Raw genomic sequence first — 19,947 nt, forward strand, 5'->3', positions numbered from 1 at the left:
ATGTTATATAATCAAAGGCAATGACAATGCAGAAACAAAGTAATTTGTATGGTTAAGAAAATGGCATGTAACTCTCACATTGTTTTGAGCTTGTATCTTCTTTCAGACTGTGCATCTAGCAGTCCAGATGAAGTCACCATATGTAGTGATTCCTGAGTTTGGCACCCTACACAGGTGAATAAGGCATTAATTTTTAATGAACTATTGTAATGAGTGATTACATAATGATGAAACTGGAAGGGCTATGTGCTTTTGTTGGATGGACCTCATTGTCTTTATCCCACATGTGGACATGGTGTTGCTACAATAGAAATGTTACTAGGTAGACATCTGATATGTTTCCCAAAATAGTCTTATGATTACATACACTTAGGTTTTCCCTTTTCAGTTTTTAAACATTTGTTATGGGGAAAAAAGGTTTGCAAATTACATTTGATGAAATTACGATACAGATTATGATTGTATGCATTCTTATTTAACTTTACAAATTCTAAGGATATATTGATGATGATTTTACCACTCAGGTTCATGTTTAGGGGAGGGAATGTGCCGATAGCTTTACCACTCTGGTTCATGTTTAGGGGAGGGAATGTGCTGATAGCTTTACCACTCTAGTTCATGTTTAGGGGAGGGAATGTGCTGTTTTTACCACTCTGGTTCATGTTTAGGGGAGGGAATGTGCTGATAGCTTTACCACTCTGGTTCATGTTTAGGGGAGGTAATGTGCTGATAGCTTTACCACTCTGGTTCATGTTTAGGGGAGGGAATGTGCTGATAGCAGACCTGGGAATGCTACAGATAAAAAGTGAACTACAACCTAAAGATGCCGCCTTGGAGGTAAAACCGTTGTTTGTGAAACTATGAGAATTGACTTCTCAGAGAAAAAAGACCTTTTATTCATTGCATATGGCCTTGTAGCTGTGCCTAATTGAACTTGTGACAAATGTTTTATTCTCAAGAAAAGTAGAAATATGTGATAATAAGTAAGAGTTCAGTTTGGATAATAAAAACAGAGAATGGTAAAATGCATTATATATTATGGACTTAGACAAGGGCTGGTATGTTACAGTACGGTAACCTGTCAGAGTCAGAGATAGCGGCCCATCTGTATGACCAGTTCACAGTGAATATTACCAACGTCAAGGTTCTCCTCGCAGACTCTGGTAGGGCACTAGAATGTTGTGTTACTCAGAAAGACAAAATTTAATCCAACTCTAATAAAGTGCACATTTCTTTGTTAAACTTACTTCGACATTTTATCAGTGAAATTGGACATACTCCTGTGCATGTAAGAATAAAGTCATAAGAATTCAAAAATAATGCATAATTATAAAGTTTATCTGAAATACTAATGCTTCTTTTAGTAAGACCTTTACCAATAATACTGTTAACACTGCAAACCAAGGGAGGCAATGTCTCCACTATGAAAATTCTAGCAATGTTAACAATTTCCTCTTATACTCTCCCCAGGTGATGTCTGGCCCAAAGCCCAGATTCAGTCGACCACCCCATATCACAATGTTAACGCTTTCCTCTTATACTTTGTTCAGGTGATGACTGGCACACTGCCCAGATCCAGCCCACCTCCAAGTATCACATCCTGCCTAGCATGAAGCTCACTGTGGACTTTTACAACTCTGTCAAACCAAGCTACAAACAACTGCCACAGTATGATGCTAAATCATTGTGATACTTAAATGTATTCTCAGTATTAAACATTGTTTTAGTTTAAAGATTGCACTTGCAAACTGAGTTTTCTTATTAGATAATATATTAAAACGAAATCGAAATACATTCTATTCATGCTTGTCATACTCAAGCTTGTCATGTATAGTTCCCTGCATTGAATTATGGGCTTTAACATTGATTGAGATTATGGAGATTACTTCTAAATTTCCAGACAAAAGGTGATAACAACCTTGCCCACATTTGAGGTGAGCATCTCCGACCACAAGCTGCTGGTATTGTGGAAATTCTACAACAACTTCACAGTGACGTCCAGCGCCAGCATGCACCACCTTGGGGATGACATGGTGGACGGGGCACCTGCCACTGACCTCTACACACTGGTACGGCCATATGTAACATACAGTAGCAAGCCTGTTAGTCATGTACATGTAGTTGTTAGGGCATACCTAGTGATTCAGGCTGTGCACATGCATAACACCAGCTGAAAAAAGTTTTGTCAGAATGTCTCAAACTGGTAAAAACAAAGAAAGAAAGGGGACTTCATGGTGTGTTACATTAAAAAATGAGTTAGTTATGTCCCTTGGCCGGTATTTATTAAATATCTTAAGTCAATTCTTAACTTAAGTCCAATTCTTAAAATTTTCATACTCAAAATAAAAGAAAAGTATAAATGATTTTAGAGTAAAAGTATGTTTATTCAATAAGGTCAATACAAAAATAAAGCATTTCAGAGAGTATTTAGCTTTTATATCAAATGATCAATGAGATAATAACTTAGTAGTAGATAATAATAGTAACTTAGAAAAATGACTTAAGTTACGCTATGAGTTGAGATGTTTTATGAATACTGGCCCAGGTTGGCCCAGGTTTTTGTTTTTTCTTTGAGTGTACACATCAATAGCATGGACTGTTCTGTGGAAATGTTGATACATTGATAATAGAGTCTGACAAAATGCAGCATTTAAACATGACTTTTGTTGTGAACTGGATACAATCTCTTATTTGTTGTAAAACAAATTTTCCTAGTCCAAAGTCAATTTCTTAGCTGTAAAACAATACTATTAACCTGTCTACTTATATTTAAGTGCACTAAAACCACTATGGTATCCTCAAAGGAACGAAAAGTAAGGTATTTTAAAATCTGCTGTTTGATACAAGAATCTATGAATCCTTTTTGAATTGTTCAATCTTTCTCTTTTGGTATGTCCTTTTTCAGGAGGCATATAAGAAAACTGACATTGTAAGAATGCTTACTACCTTCAGCTTTTCCTAAAGCCCTGTTTGTTTTGGTTAACTTTGTTTTTGTTTTACAACTTTCGTGTTACAGTGCATTTAAGAGCAATTAAAGTGACACTCGTATTTAAAATCAATACATGCACATGTATAACATTTAACCTTTAACTTCTTACTTAATAATGCATTTATGAAAAATATTAATTACTGATAACAAGATTGTAACCCTGTTTTTAATAACTGAAAATGCTCAAATATTAAATGACTTGTGCCTAAAAGATTTACAGTGATCAACTATCATCTCATAAGGTAGAAATACCATGTTTTCTGCACCTATCTTTCCAATTAAACATGGTATCTTTCATAAGAACCATTGTTTTCAATATTTATTCATCCTTTTACATTAATTAAAACAATTGTATTAATTGTGGTACTGCGTATATGGGAGTAAGAGAGCATCTTCAAGTGAATTTTGGGTGCCATGTGACCCAATGTTATATCAGTATCATTTGGAAGGTTGTAATGTGTAGAGAAAGAATACACTAAATATAGTACACAAAAAGTGTTACAAGCAAGCTTTTACAACCTTTAAAGTTGCATGATAGGTCATTCCACATCTGATTGCAGATGAAATAAAGAACAAAATAGAAAAACGCAATAATTTTATCTATAATGTGTTGTAGTCTCTCTTTTATCTTGCATACTAGTAATCAACAAGCAATACTATTTGAGAAAATACCAAAATAATGTGGGGTCACCATGCTCCAACATTTAGCATTATTGCCGAGGCCTAAAAAAAACAAAAACATTTGGTTCGGGTTACCCGACCATACCTACAAAATAGGTGCCGACCTTACAGTTTTTATAGTCAGTTGGTAATTTTTTTTTAAAAAGCCTACCTACCCTACCTGTTTTGGAAAGTATGTAACCCTAACCAAATTATTTCATTTTCTTTTTGGCCTAATGGCTTATGAAATACAGGATTATTTGTTCATCAGATATGTACCTTAACATCATGCCAACCGCCATGATTTCACAGATAGTGTTTCTAAATTATTTAAAGTTTACACAAGCATAGTTGTATACTTTTCCCTCCTTGCATTCAACCTATCACCGGCATTCCCTGCCTTGCTTTCAGAATGGCATTAGATTGCTTTTAAAGCATTTTACCTTTCAACAAGCATTGAGAGTTGGAAGAAAGACTCACACTTTGGACTTGTCTTTAAACAAATTTTTTTATTATTTTTATTATAAAACATCTTCTGGATTATTTGTTGATTATAATTTATCATTGAATTAATATTGTTTAATAAGGTATGATAACAAAACCATGTTTTATTTGGAAATGTTAAGCATAATGAAAAACAGCTGTAGTTGATAATAACAGTTAAGAATGTCAAATTGTGTTTCTCAAGATTTCCTTTGATATTGACAATTAATAAAAAACAACCTAAGATATAAATAATAAGGTCTTGTATGTTTTTCTTGCCAGGACCCCAATGAGCTCCAGCTGGATCCAAACATGGCCACACTGAGGTCCATGAAGCAGAGCATTCTGGGACGCAGGGTAGTTGACAAGTCAAAACGCAAGCCCAAATTACCTAGATTAGGTAATTTATTGCTGTATAATAATGCAGATCTTCTAAATTGTTGAAGGTCTTCATTGGGTAATTTGATAAAAGGTTTTCTGTGTAAATTTATACATGGTATTTCTGGGGTCGTATTAAATATAGTTCTTAAAAATTAATATCCTTTTCCTAAGACATGCCTCAGTGATTTCATTCAGGCGATTGGCCAATTGATTTCACAGTCCAATCAAAACACTCAGTTTCTACTCTTAAAATTAAGTTAAATCTAAGGTGGTAATTGAATATGGCTGCTGGTTTTCAGTCAATTGCTTAAAAGTGAAAAATTAGATCTATGCATGCTTGATTTTAAAGTAACAGACTGTTCTAGTTGCAGTACATGTGAATTCACTGTGGACCAACGCTGAACAGGAAGATTGATCTCTTTCCTGTCTTCAGTCTCATGTTTATCAGAATTTCTAAACTTGAAATATCTTTTTTCATTTACAGTCTCTGATGAGGTAGACATTCCATATGATGATGAACAAGAGGAAACAAAGACCTTGCTGCAAAAGTAAGAAACAAGCAAAACTTGACGCATGATAGACACTGTTTTGAGTAACTAGCTCAGAACAAACTTCAGTATGATTTTATAAGCTATCGTGTGATTCTATAAGCTATCGTGTGATTCTATAAGCTATCGTGTGATTCTATAAGCTATCGTGTGATTCTATAAGCTACCGTCTTTTGTTACAATTGAGTTATAAGTATAAACAAAAAATAAAATTATAGTTATGTTTATAAAAATTATAGTTATGTTTATATTAAAAAGGTGCTTGAAAAGGAAATTGAATGTATAAGTCCTTACCGTGTTATACAGATATGAGGAAGTGAAACCAGTAGACGACATATCATCACACCACAACACAGCAAACATTGTGGTGCGCGTAATTGTTCGCGAGGTGGTTATTCACTTGTCCAAGGTCCTGGATGGAGAGGAGAATCCTTACCTCATGTTCCGGGCTGACCGACTCCGCCTGGACGCTGCGATGACAGAGTATGGGCTGTGTGGGCATGCCAGTCTTGGGGCTATTCAACTGGTTGACAAGATCCATGTTGGAACATCTGGGGCATATATGGAACTTATGAGTACCAAACCTGGCACAGACCTTGTCTCTATTCTCTATAGACAGGTGGGGGAAATGCTTTGGCTTGTCTTGCTTCATAGATTTACTTTCGATGTATTTTACCTCTAGAATTAAAACATATATTCAGGAACAAAAAAAAGGGATATGTGTTATATGCATTATTTTTCTCACATACATATACTTAGATAAGATATGATTCATTGTCTTTCATTGTTATATGAAAGGTGCTATTAAAATAGCAAATGTTCAAAAGGTATTAAATAATCTGGGTGTTACAGGTGTCTCCAGACTGCCCAGATTTCTCCAGCACATACAGCAGTGTAAGGCAGGCTGTGAGGTTGCAGTTTGAGACACTCAATGTGCTGGTGGACCAGGGGGCCTTCATGCACCTCCGCACCTACCTCGAGGGCATCACATCCAGGTCAGACTCTCAGTGATAGCAGGGAGAAGAATTATTGTAGAATATAATGCTTTCCTTAAACCAAAGAGTTGACCTGCTTGTAGATTTGTAGAACAAGGATGTGTTTACAAGCCAAAATACTTCATGTAATATCATTCATTCAGTTTGCTGATTTCCAAGCTTCGCAATCTTATTTCAATAGTTTATCAATGACAGAAACCACTTTATACCGAAGATCAACAATAATAATATCTCTCTGTCCTGCCAGTATGCAGACTGCAGACATGATGCGCAGTAGCAGCACAGCAGCCTCCTCAAGCATTACCACGGCAACAGATGCCCCTGGGAAAAACAACAAACAGGCAGACAGTCCAGTTGATGGTACGATGGAACTTTTATAACTATGTTAAATTGGAAAACGATATGTAGAAATGTGTAAAAATGATTAAATAAAATATATTTATTCTATTGTTACAATGTAATGTTTCTACACTTTCAGAAACTGTAGATGAAAGGGGGACTGTACAGTGGAATATTCTGTTTGACCTTCATGATGTGTGTGTGACCTTGGCTGACAACAACAGCAAGATTGCAGAAATACATATCAAAGGTGGGCTTATGTTACCATAACCTTTCTTATATATTTCTTATTCAAAGAATACAGAAACCTATGTAGCCCTTCATTAATTCTCCATTATCTAATAATATTTCATCAAAATGAATTTCCACTATTTTTACAAGCATTGTCATATAATCAAATCAGAATTCAACATTTCTGTACCTTCCAAGAATAAAACGCTTAGACATGTTACAGATCTGCGAGGTCACGGGCTCCAGCGTAGAGAGAAGCTTGTATTACTGGGCAGCCTCAAGGACATTGATGTGAAGGACTGCTCACATGGTGCTCTGTATCGTGATGTAAGTAGAATTGCTCAGTAGTTGATATACCTCTAGGTCCATGTAAGTGAGGCTGCTCACATAGGGCACAGCCCAACTTAATGTGCCCTTTTCACCCTTAACACCCTGTCCATTTTCTTCCATCAACTTGCATTTTTTAAAACCAGGCTAACACATTATGTTATATTTGTTACAGATATTGATGTTGGAGGACAGAGATGGACACCTTTGTGAATTCTCAGTAAGTAGCAGTAGCCTATTTAAGAAGAAAAAATGCCACAATTTTTTGGTATAAGTTTTATACTGAAGAGGTATTCTTAAGAGCTCATATGTTTTGTGTAAAGTGCATGTTATTATTGGAATATGATTAGATATACCTGTTTAAAACCAGCTGTAATTTTGAAGAAACTGATATTCTAAAGATAATATCGTACATGTAACATACATGATGTTTGTATTTTGCTAGTTCGTACAGTACAGTCACACAGACAGCCTGCCAAGTGACAACAGGCGGAGTCCCCAGCCCCACAACTACACCCTTACCCTACGTGTCGGACATGTGCAGTTGGTCGCCCTTGGAAAGTTTTACTGGGAAATCATGGTGTGTGCACAGTATATTAGAGTCAATATATGGTGGGTTGGTTAGTCGGTCACCATTAAATATTTACACCTCAACTTCCATTCCTTAAATGAACTGCCTTTCGGCAATTGCGTTCATCAATCGATGAACGCAACATCTTCGGATAGGTTCGGATAGTAATTCATTGCATAACAATATACATGAAAGCTATTGATCTTGTTATTGGTTGTATTGTGTTTGAGGTCCCGTAAAATATAGAGCAACATTTTTAAAAGTGTTTGTTTATTATATTTTAAATGTATTGGTACCAGAAGTGTTTCAATTTTACGTTTTAAAGTGATTTCAAGTAGTTGATCTTTTCCCGCGTTATTGTGACGTCATTTGAACAAAATGTTTCCGGTTATAGTCGGGTCGTTCTATTTACAGAATGGGTAAGAACAGATTACTGAAAGGTTTTCTTAAATGAAATGAAGTATTTTTTTAACAATTCTTGAATGAAATAATGAACTATTGGTGTAAATATAAGGAATGAATTGCGGGGTTGATGTCATTATCAGGGATAAGAACGCAATTGGGTTGGTCAAAGTACGCTTGGAGTCCGTTGGACTCCACACACATTGACCAACCCAATTGCGTTCATACCCCGATAATGACATCAACCCCGCAATTCATTCCTTAAGTATACACAAGTGCCTAACATGCTTTTTTCAGTTGCAGCAAAGCAGTTAAAGAGCTACGTGCCCTTGAAGTTTACAAATTATCACCATCAAGTGTATTAGTGCCTTGCATATTTTTGACAGTTGCGGCAAAGTCTTTCAAGAGTTATGTGCTCTTGAACTTAAATTCTACACTTAAGGCTATAGGGGATTCTTTCTAGGAAACTTCTTACACAGTTTGAGAGGGAGTGTTCTGAAATTTGAAGTGAATTTTGGCTAAACAGTTGGTTGCTGGTGAACTTTGACACATTTATCTCTGCCTTAATACAATGTTTGGATTAAATAGAGATGATCTATTCTTTTAGGGAAATTTTTAAATGATTTGAATGCAGTATTGTTGTTGTTTTCAGAGGTTTACAGAGCCTCTAGTGAGCCCAGAGGTGAAGGACACAGCAGCAGTTGCCCTCATGTCTGTCTCCAAACAGGTGACCTTGACCTTAGAAATTTCAAACTACACCAACCTTGACCCACACAGTGGCTATTATCTTAAGTTTTTTATGCTGGTCAAGTATTAGTTTTTATTTCTGAAAACTGCAAACACACACATTATGTTTGTTGTGATTTTAATATTATAAAGATAATCAAATGATTTAAGTGACTGTTAATCTGCAACCTTTTGAAACATTTTTATTTTACTTCCTGTGTATGTTGATTTCAGGTTGGAACTTTCCACGAAGAGAACAGAAGATTTGGTTTAAATGTTACCATGGTGACCCCTACAATTCTGATCCCCATAAAGTCAGACTCCCCAGACTTGTTGATCCTGAAGTCAGGTGACCTGCATGTACAGAATGAGTTTGACTTCACTGATGTAGGGCAGGGGCTGAAACAGGAGTGGAACCATGTCTATGTCTCCCTCTCTCGTGTGCAGCTCAGCAGGTCTGTTGTCTCATTAAAAATATGTAAGGTAAATGAGCAAAAGAAATAACATGTGCCAGCTGGCTTTCTGCTTTACCATCTCATCTTTCAATTGTGTGTATCTTTCCAGCCCAAAATTTCTTATTATATTTTCAGCTTATTTTTTAGTTGTCTGCAGTAAAGGAATTTCTCTTTCAACTTATGTTAAATAATTTTAAAGAAAATATGATGATCATAGAAGAAGACATTTGACATTTTGTTGTAATTGCAGTTATCAAGAATGGTAGATTTGAAAGTAACTGTACTTTTCAGGGCGGAACTTTCCCGCGCAGATGAAACATTTAACATTGTGAGCCACATTCTGGAGCCGATGACTTTCCAGACAGATGTACGCATTGCTCTTGAGCCAGAGATGGCGGATGTACAGACAGACATGACTTGTAGCCTGGGGAAGGTGCGCTGCTCCATGACATGTAGAGACTTACAGGTCATCATGGCAACATTGCAGGTCAACTGGGCTGAGGGGGCAATGGCAATTGACCCAGGTAACCATGGTTGTAATCATCAACATGTATTTTCAGTGAACTATATATATATATCACATGTTATCTGTTTAAACCCATAATTTGAAAGTTTAATTACTATACTGTATAACTATGATAATATCAATTTCTATTGTCAGCAGCTCAGATCTTTTAGTTTATATCAATATTAGCTCAATTGTGAAGACAGCTGTAACCTGATATAATGAATCACTCTCGAGTCTGTTTTCTTGGTAGAAACAAGTACTGGTGTCCATTTGAAGAAGCTAAGAGAACATTCCCCTGGTGATCACCTATAACACTATCATCTCTAACCTTTCAATGTTTTGGATTTTCAGAGCCCACCAGAAGAATGCCCCTTGTAAGCCAGTCCAGTCTGGAGTCGGGCACTGTTGTCATGGCTTCATCAACAACAAACAAGAAGACGGCCACCTCTGTGCTGTTCACTCTGGAGGGAATGGAGCTTTGTTTGACACAAGACACAAAGGTCAGCAACCATTGTTAAACATGATTATATATATTACCTTATTTTTCTAAATGCTAAAACCATTGTGGGCTTGTTTATAATTAGAGCATCTTTATTTATAAACTTGCTGTGTAATTTTTTTTTCAACAAAATCAAAATGCACCATTGATTGACCCATGGCATGTGCTTTATGATCGACATGATCATCTATGTGTAGGATGATGATTGTTAACTACTTGTATAATAATAATATTGGTGTTTAGGAGGGTGAGAATGCAGACCTGTCTCGGTTGTTAATGGGAAAGATCAGCGGTACAGCCAGTCTCCATGGTGATGGGGAAACCAAGGTCACGGTTGCCCTGGAAACACTCGCAGTCATCAACACAAAACCTAACACAACGCTGGTCGAGAAAAGGTGTCTTAAAATGTGTTATTCATATGCTTTCATATTTGAACCAATTGAAGTACATGAACTTACAAATAAAAAATTTGATATTCTGTTTGTGTTTTTTATGATGTTCTATTAACTCTCTTAGGCAGGATCAGTTTACATGTTCATTATAATTACTATAAATCTGCTTTGCCAATGTACTTAAGTTCGTAGCTTTACTTTATTACAAAATGTACTTGGCAGAGTGCTGTACTATAACAAGTCTCGGGTGGACATTGACGGTGACCTTGACCGACCCCTGGTGTCCATCATATACAAGGTTAGCGGGGATGGTAACCAGAAAGGTAATTAAAACACAAGTTGTTCTTTATTAGTTGTATTAACAGTATTAAAAATACACTGGGACTAATATGATATATTATTTTTGTCTTTCTCATTTCTGTGTTTATTAGTCATAATTTTGAACATTAAAAATGGATTCTTGAAGTTTTGGTGTATATTTTTATAATGAAAGAGCTATCAAGATCGACAGCAACTTTCAAATAGCAAATTAATGGTCATGTAACTTTTTTTGCTTTAAAATTCAGCTGACATAATGATGGAGAAGGTGACCATCAACATTCAGATCCCATATATCCTGGAGTTGTCTGACTTTTTCACCTGTGCACTTACCTCCCCTGTCAGCCCAGCCCCACCGCAGGACAGCCTCATCCCAGGTCCCCTCCCTGCACTTGTGGTGGATGGGGGCCCGGTTATGACAGTGTATTGCTCCGTGAAGCAGCCTGAGTTGGTCATCCTGGCAGATCCAGGCAGCAACAGCAGCAGGATCATCGTCATAAATGTGAGGTTCTAAATTTCCATTTATGATCATTATGTAATGATTCTTAAGTAACAAGCATGACTGTACATGAAAATCATTGACTATTAAATGTAAATTTCAGGCAGATATTACGTTTGACTTCACGTCGAGTGCAGTAGAGCAGAGGCTTTCTTCCAAAGTGAGCATGCTACAGATGTTCTCCAGTATCTATGGAAAAGCAAGTGAACACAAGTCTAAGGTATGCTTACGTTACAGGCAATCATTTTCGGTATATAAGAAAGGTATAGTCAACTAGTACATGTAGGTTCAGGTACTTATAGATGACAAGATAGCTATGATCTTCACTTTCGTCATATTTATTCTATAACAACACAGTTCAAGGATAACAAATCTGACAACAAGTCAACATAAGGTGTGTGGAACCATATTTCGTAAATATGTATTTGCCTTCTACAGTCTCACCCAAATAACCATGGTGTCCATGTAATAATGCTCAGAATCCTAACTTAACATGAAAATACAAGATGTCTGCCAACAGTAGTGTTTGAACTGAGAAAATCTCACAAAAATATGCAGGCATGTGTGCTAAAACTACATACATGAGCTCACATTATTGTGCTCGTTAAACTTATTACAAAAAATATAAAGAGGTTGGGATGTTTATACTTATGTGAAATGTAGATGCACTTGTAGGTTTGTTTTGGTGAAAATGTGATAAGGTTTAGCACTGAATCACATATTCTTGCCTTCTCTGTGTACAAATTGTGCATTAGTTGCCTTCTCTGTGTACAAATTGTGCATTATTTGCCTTCTCTGTGTACAAATTGTGCATTTGTTGCCTTCTCTGTGTACAAATTGTGCATTTGTCACGTCAGATGTTGTCTCCGTGTGAGATGGAGTTTTCCCGAGAATACAATGTGACCAACAACAAGCTGGATATGGCAGTCAAGATGAAGAAAATCTATGTGCACTTTACCCCACCCAACATCCGACTGCTGCGTGATGTAATAGAGATTCTACAACAGTCCTTTGCTCAGGTATTAATATATTGACACCATTTATTTTTGTAAACATTGAGATTTCTTTCTTCTTCAAACCAAACTGCTGTATGATGTAATAGAGATTCTACAACAGTCCTAGGCTCAGGTATTAATAGATTGACACCATTTATTTTTGTAAACATTGAGATTTCTTTCTTCTTCAAACCAAATATTTTGATATAATCAGAAAACAGTATATTCATACATGCTTTTGTATATATGGTTTGTTTTTCAGTCATCTGAGTCTTTGTCTGAAGACACAACAGTGCCGGAAGTGAAAGACATGTGGAAGATTAAGCCCATCACACCCGAAAAGTGGATTGAGAAATGTAGGCGTCCAGTATTTTGTATATAGTTTTTAAGGAACAGGCTTTGGCAATAGTCTCTTTAGCCGTATTGACCAAAGGCGCTGTGTCCGCCCTCCATGCATCCTTAAACAACTGCTTGTGAATGCGATAAAGTCTTCTCATATTTGATTGTATCTTAATCAAACTTATACAGTAGTTAGATATCCATAAGAGCTTGATTCCTTTTTTAAACCAGTTTTTTAAGCGCATTGGAAAGGCTGCCGTCCATGCATCCTTAAACATCTGCTTGTGAATGTGATAAAGTTTTCTTATTTTTTATTTTATCTTAATAAAACTTATACAGTAGTTAGATATCCATGAAAGCTCGATTCCTTTTTTTATACCAGCCAGATCCACCTGGATTGACTGGATTATGGCCCTTGAAAATTTTATAATTGCTGTTGTTGCCAAGTGAAGTTACAGTCTAAGAGAGGAAACCTGTACTCAGAGAGTGCAGTTGTTTTTTTGCTATACACTCCCTTGCTTTTGTTAAAGAGGTGAACATTACAGTCTAAGAGAGACAACCTGTACTCAGAGAGAGAGTGCAGTTGGTTTTCTCCCCTGGCTTTGTGAACTATCAGTGTGTTGCCTTTTCACCCAAACGTTCCTGCTCTGGATGGGAAATGACCAAAAAAGCCATGCCAGAAGAGCATGGTCCTCTTGTTGTTTTTTTTCAATAATTTAGTTTAAATGGCTTACACTTTGAAAAGTTGATAAAGACTTTTTTAATCAGAAGCCTGAAGTTAATTGTGTTATTGCATAATATTGAAGACTTAACTTGCAAAATGTACTTGAAATATCATTTCCAAGTCTATTTTTCAGAATAAATTTCAAAAATCGGTTAAATTTAGGCTGTCTTGCAAGTTGAGAGCAAAAAGTGTCGTATTGACTATTGACGCTTGTTACACCAACTCACCCTGCAATCAATGATAGTGACAGCATGGCCCCTGTGTTTGGCCCAGGAGAAGCTCCAACAGAGACTTTGACACTATATCAAATATAACAAACATGCATGTCCCCTCTCGCCTTGCAGACAATGATAGTGACAGCATGACCACAGTGTTTGGCCCTGCTGGAGCCGTGATAGAACCATTACACTTTATATCACATATAACATACATGCATGTCCCCTCTCGCCTTGCAGACAATGATAGTGACAGCATGACCCCAGTGTTTGGCCCTGCTGGAGCCGTGATAGAACCATTACACTTTATATCACATATAACATACATGTATGCCTCTCCTTCCCTTGCAGACAATGATGGTGAGAGTGTGGCCCCGATGTTTGGCCCTGCAGAGGCCCCAATAGAGACTATGACTGTTGATGTAGAGGAAGTGTGTGCCTTCTTCGAGGTGGAGAATCTTGACCAGACTGCACCCCTTCTCTGCGTACGAACCTCCATTGACATGAAGCTCACAAACTGGACAAAACAGGTTAAACCACTTTAAAACATCTACAAACTAATATTTATAAAAAATAAGCCAGTATGCAGTTGATGGGAGGCAGAGAAAATCATTAAATCAATTATTAAATTTTGTTATGTTTCTATTCTAAGATAGTTTAAAAACATGGGGATGGATTTTTGGTCCATCTTTTCAGAAGAAATGGAAAGGGAGAATTTTGATCGGTGTCATTTACTTGGGGGGAGGGGGGATTTTTTCATACTCTTGCAGTTTGCACCGATTATGATTATTAATGTTATAAATAGGTTACATTCATTATGAATTAAAACTGGTTGCAGTATCTGCTTTGCAGAAACACTCTGTCATATGTGTTAGCTGTTAGGTATGTTTAAAGACCTAGATCGGTTGTCCTGGAGAACTGGTCTGTGATTGACAGGGGGAATTAACTCAAGCTGGGTAATGGGTCATTGAAAAGCAGTTTGCTGGTCATAATCATTATTACAAGCACGGTCAGTCTGGAATTTTTGTGCTTGGGTAAAGAGAAATATATGAACACAAATAGTTTAGAGTATGTTTATAGCTTTTTATATTATAATGCAAAGCTATGTAGATTAAGTTAAAAAAAAATCAATTCAATGCATTATTACCATCAATAGTGAGTATATGTAATAGGATAATGACGTAAAACATAATAAAAAAACATACATAATTTCATATATGAAGTTTTGTACAAATAATTGTTACATGATAAATGTGAAAGGATGCATACCAATAATACAAAATGAATTTGATACAGTTATACAATGTGTAAAAAATCTAGTTAATACCTTTTCAAAATGAAAAAGAAGATATTTTAATTCTACATATTGTATTTGGTGTAAAAAGCCTAGAAGTTATGATCAAGTAAATATATTCAAGTTGTAGTTGATAACTAGCTGCTGTATAAATCTTAGTAAAATCAGGAATTTTCACTTTTGCTTGAAATCTGTGGAAAACCTGTGAAAACAGTCTGACCATACTGATGTTATAACTTGCCCTCAGTTGCCCTGGTCAGCGTAATTTTATAGCTTTAGACTCCCGCTATCCTAATGTCCTGTCAATCACAGACCAGTAGTCCCGGGCTACCCATCTAGGCCTATAAGAGCTATCTAGAGGTTAAGGTGATATAATTGTCATAGGATTCCTTTCTCTCCCATTGAGTCGAAAGCTTGAGCCCAAGAAAATTTTTTATCTTGGCCTCTGACAATGGACATTTATACCTTACATAATTTTGTCCGTGCTCTACCTATATAATTGTCAGCAGGCCTTACAAACAGTATATATTTTTTACATTCAGTTAAGTGGGCCTTATCAAAAAAGTCATTCACTATAAGGCTCACTAAAGACTTAAGACTGTCTGCAACCTTTGAGTAGGTTTTGCAATACAGATATTTAACGTATGATACCCGTTGAAGCAAAACTGTTGTCTAAAATAGAATTTGTGATTTTAACAAAATATTTTTTTAAATCTTGACTAGTTGTCACATTTCAATGAATGTATTGGTTAATAGTAATTATTAGACCAACCAATAAACATTTTGGCTAACCAGACCAAACAATTAACCAGTTTTATACAATTAGCTGCTGTACTATTTCTTAATTAGTATTAAGTTATTAACTAGGTATGTTTTCAGTGATAGCTGTATGTTGAAGTTAAGTAATGTTTGCGTATGTAGATGAGGATGCTGACAGACCTGGAGCTGGATGTGTGCTACTATAACGAGAGGCTGAGTGTGTGGGAGCCCCTTATAGAGCCCAACATGGTCCAGGAGGGTAATTACGAGCCCTGGGCGCTCAAAATACAGGTCAGCAATCATCCCTTATGATACACTTTTAGAACAATATGTATCTCTCTAAGTTATATTTGATAACCTTATTTATAAAATAACAATAACTTGAAACAATTTCAAAACTGTTAAATTTTTATGGGCTCAGATGTTGAACGTGCTACGTTTTCAGGTAACCCAAACACAAAACATAAACTATATGTCTGTTGCCTTTTACCCATACATACATGCTCTGGATTGATATGACCACAAAAGCCATGCCAGTAGAGCATAGGCCCTTTTGGGCCTCTTGTTTTTCATGTTATTTCCTAAAAAAATGATGGTGTACAGTCAAACCCAGTTGGCTCAAATTTCCCAAGGCTTGGGGTATTTTCGCTGGTCCCTGGGAGTTTGATCCATTGGGGGGTTTGACTGTATTGTCATAGACTTGGGGTCGTTGTCAACACTGGTAATGTCAGGCTAAAACTTTGAACCATGACCATAACTAAAAATGATGTTCAAAAGATTTATATGAAACTGCGTGAATATGATACAGGAGACAATGTGCACATTTGTAACAAAGCCACAAAAATTGTTGAGTTATGCCGATTGTTTGCTTAAATAATAAAAACAGATGAGTTTTACGTTAACTGCGTGATGTTCTTGTTTTCAGTTAATTTAAGCTTTTAGCAATTTGATATATATCCACAGATGTTCCAAGCCCAGAGTTTCCCGATTGTGTGTAGCTATGACGATGACGGATTGGACATGCCAGACGGAATCCAGGCGGATGTACAGAACCTGATCAGCAGGAGTCAGTTCCGCTCCAGCAGCAGCGACAATGATGCAGACGAAGAACTTGACTCGCCCAATGAAATGACAATCCTGAGACCTAAAATTACCCGCAGGAAAATGAGGATTGCCAGTGATAAGAGCTATGGTAAGGTTCAAAGGCGGAGAACAATAGAGGTAATATACAGGGGAGAGTTGCATAAGCTGTTTTCTATTGAGCGCTATCTACCAACTCCTATGCAACGAAGTGAAGGAGGGAGTGCTTCCTTGATTAATCTATTTATTTTGATTCAGGTCGTGGCTTTGGAAAGGAGCTTTCTCACATAGCACTATCTGGTACTATGTGGTACTCTTTACCAACCCAACTCACCCAGGGTGTTATTACCATCTTTCTTATGATAATCATACTGTACCTCACCATGATCTTAACAAAAATGTTTTTGTTTTGTGATCTGTTTGTAGCAGAAGGGATAAGGGGAATCACAGTGGCAGCATCTCCATCCTTCTGATTTCCATACCACCTGCTTTCAGAATCGCTTAGCCGCCATAGTAGTGTACAAGGTGAATCTGACTCAGAAAACGAGAGCCTTATTCACACAATCACTAGCAAACTGGGTAGCATTTTCAACACTGACAGCAGTGAGGATGCTGATGTTAGCGAGACCGATGATAATGATGACTCCGTAGACTGGACACTTGATAAACCCATCTTTCTAACGCCACAGGGACCAGTCAAGTTTCGGACTGGTTTGTCCATTGATGAGTTTCTCAATGTTGTTTTTATAGTTGTATTTGAGCACTTGCTATTTGCTTGACTAGAGGCATTAGTCTTTGTTTTTTGTGTCACCTTTGGAGCATTGCAGACACAAGGGAATTACTTTGTTAGGCGTCATCGTCGTCAGTGTAACAAGTCCATCTGGTGTTCTAAACATTATCTTGACACAGTTAACAGCAACAAGATTTGCCCCTCCTTTTTCATTCCCATCCCTGCCTTAACTCCCAAACAGAAGTGTTACAGGACCTTCTTCTGGTCTAAACATCATTTTGACTCGGTTAACAGCACCAAGGGAGGTACCCCTTTCTCTTCCCATCCCTGCCCTTACCTCCCAAAGAGAAGTGTTACAGCTCATTCTGCTGTTCAACTTAAGAAAAAGACATTGTAGTGTATTCTAATTTTGTGTGCACAGTGATTATGGTCAGTAGATGATCCCTGTTGATTGTTCAGGTCAGAAGTTAAAGTCAAGCTCATGGTAGCCTTTATTTGAAAAAGACTCTGAATCAATAATCAGTGTATGCCTTGTTACACTCATTTCCGATCAATAACTTTTTAAAAAGATATTGTAGTGTCTTCTTATTTTGTGTGTACTGGTTATGGTCAGTCAATGATGCCTGTTTGGCTCAGAAGGTGAAAGTCAAGTACGGTAACCTTTATCTGCTTCAATAATCAGTGAATGTGTTGTTAATGACAAGTGGTAAAATCCTCAAACTTGTTTTCTCATTTGTCATGGTCAGTAGATGACTCCTATTGAATATGAATGGTCAGTAGGTCAAAGGTCAAGAGTGGTGACCTTTTCTAGAAAAGCTGTTTTCGCTTTTTATATATCCATTAGACTTGATCCTTAGGTCTTCAAATCTTAATACAGAAAGTATTAATCAAGATCATAAGATCACACCTCTTTTGAGGTCAAAGGTAAAGGTCAAGGTATATAAATTGGGCTCTACTCACAGGCAACACATCTATTTCATGGAAGTCTAGTTCTTCAATGATGTTGAGTTTGTGGTTATTAGTGTTTTTGATTCAATTGTTTAAGCAAATATGTTTCTTTTGAACTGATGTTGTTTTGTTCTCCTAGGTTGGTTCAGTTTTGCTTTGACATCTTACACAGAAATTGACCCCTGAGTCCATGTTCACGATCAGTCCAGACTCTGACTCAGAAATTTTATTTTTTTTAAATATCAAATAGTCGGTCATATTATGTTTTTTTACATAATCAGTGAAAATGATAGTGTATCTTTCAAGTGGTAATAAATTTAGCAGTTTTCACCATGAATTTATGTTTGAAAAATAACGACAAAGTTGTAGTTTTGAGCCTTGAGTCTCAAATCAAGTCTTGACTGTTTGTTTACATCGCCCCTCTTCTGTTTTTTGTTTTATAGCTTACCATTTCATTATGATTTTGAGACATTTAACCACTAATTGTCTCTTAGCAATTAGTTGGATTGTTGTTGATTTTTCCATTGAACTAGATTTTGTGATCCGCATGTTTTGTGTTTATTTGCTATTTTGGGCTGCCAGGCCATTGCTATTATATGTGTTTGAGTTTTCATCCAAAAGTTAATCCTCATTACAAAATATATATATATGCATGCATGCATTCCCAATGTAATTTGTTGTTATAAAAATCAGACTTTTACAGATTAAAGCAAGCTAATTAAGTAAGCTTATTTAGTTGTTTAATGTGTTGTCTGCAAAGCATGGCACACACATTACTCGATTACTTTTGTCAGGCAGCGTCGCTATCAAACTTTTGTTTGCGATCAAAAACTTTTGAATGACTTGGTCTTCAAACTATATATGCACATTGGTCATAATCAGTTGAATACCCCTATTCATTTTGGGGTTAGTTGGTCCAAGGTCAAGGTCATGGTGACTTTAATAGAAAATTGATAAGCGCTCCTGATAGGTGACTCATCTGATTTGCAGAATTATTGTCTTATATATGTAGAAAAATGAATATCAGACTTTTGACAATTATATACAGAAAATATTTAATTCTGATGGCCGTCATGTCAATGACATAATTAAAAAAGTCTTTACAGTGTTTAAGCAAGTTTAACAACAAAACTTAAGGTGATACTTATTACTATACTTAAGTGTTGTTTGTAGGCCCGGAGCACTATGACGATGTGGATGGAGGGTTGGTTACCATGGAGACAGAGGGTGAGGAGGTGTCTCCCGGCAGCATGTGCACTTACATGGTCCTATCGTCCCCAGACAAACTTCTACTCAATGTTACACCACCTGCCATCAATGTAATACATGACGTTATGCAGGTACACCAGCTCTACCAACTTTTAGTGACTCAGCTATATACATCACTGTTTTGCATTCTACTAGTTGTTCGCTTATTCTATTGAGTTTGTTATCTCAAACCATTATAATTTATTAAGGTTTTATTTAGAAGTATGTGGCTAAGTATAAAATACGCTGGTAGAATTTACATGACATTATTTCATTTTTTAGACTATGCTTG

General features: G+C 36.6%; 1 protein-coding gene across 8 annotated transcripts in view; it reads left to right on the top strand.

Annotated features, from left to right (window-relative positions):
- The window catches only part of LOC128236548 (intermembrane lipid transfer protein VPS13A-like), a 67,265-nt gene that overhangs the window by 22,805 nt on the left and 24,513 nt on the right, over window positions 1-19,947 (top strand). For 5 of the 8 annotated variants that reach the window (XM_052951468.1, XM_052951475.1, XM_052951471.1 and 2 more), the window contains exons 18-47: window positions 107-174; window positions 759-837; window positions 1,070-1,163; window positions 1,551-1,668; window positions 1,901-2,069; window positions 2,775-2,813; window positions 4,415-4,532; window positions 4,998-5,061; window positions 5,368-5,680; window positions 5,914-6,056; window positions 6,304-6,416; window positions 6,535-6,645; window positions 6,850-6,953; window positions 7,129-7,173; window positions 7,399-7,533; window positions 8,579-8,653; window positions 8,887-9,107; window positions 9,399-9,631; window positions 9,967-10,115; window positions 10,358-10,509; window positions 10,729-10,829; window positions 11,073-11,326; window positions 11,427-11,543; window positions 12,181-12,342; window positions 12,581-12,674; window positions 13,948-14,126; window positions 15,812-15,940; window positions 16,613-16,841; window positions 17,225-17,440; window positions 19,581-19,747. In XM_052951468.1, the coding sequence (XP_052807428.1) occupies window positions 107-174; window positions 759-837; window positions 1,070-1,163; window positions 1,551-1,668; window positions 1,901-2,069; window positions 2,775-2,813; window positions 4,415-4,532; window positions 4,998-5,061; window positions 5,368-5,680; window positions 5,914-6,056; window positions 6,304-6,416; window positions 6,535-6,645; window positions 6,850-6,953; window positions 7,129-7,173; window positions 7,399-7,533; window positions 8,579-8,653; window positions 8,887-9,107; window positions 9,399-9,631; window positions 9,967-10,115; window positions 10,358-10,509; window positions 10,729-10,829; window positions 11,073-11,326; window positions 11,427-11,543; window positions 12,181-12,342; window positions 12,581-12,674; window positions 13,948-14,126; window positions 15,812-15,940; window positions 16,613-16,841; window positions 17,225-17,440; window positions 19,581-19,747 (4,191 nt within the window). Of the gene's footprint in view, window positions 1-106; window positions 175-758; window positions 838-1,069; window positions 1,164-1,550; window positions 1,669-1,900; window positions 2,070-2,774; window positions 2,814-2,905; window positions 2,930-4,414; window positions 4,533-4,997; window positions 5,062-5,367; window positions 5,681-5,913; window positions 6,057-6,303; window positions 6,417-6,534; window positions 6,646-6,849; window positions 6,954-7,128; window positions 7,174-7,398; window positions 7,534-8,578; window positions 8,654-8,886; window positions 9,108-9,398; window positions 9,632-9,966; window positions 10,116-10,357; window positions 10,510-10,728; window positions 10,830-11,072; window positions 11,327-11,426; window positions 11,544-12,180; window positions 12,343-12,580; window positions 12,675-13,947; window positions 14,127-15,811; window positions 15,941-16,612; window positions 16,842-17,224; window positions 17,441-19,580; window positions 19,748-19,947 lie in introns of all 8 variants that reach the window. The other 3 variants (XM_052951473.1, XM_052951476.1, XM_052951474.1) reach the window with 3 other exon arrangements.

Source organism: Mya arenaria, chromosome 6 (assembly GCF_026914265.1).
Source record: "Mya arenaria isolate MELC-2E11 chromosome 6, ASM2691426v1".
NCBI lineage: Eukaryota > Metazoa > Mollusca > Bivalvia > Myida > Myidae > Mya > Mya arenaria.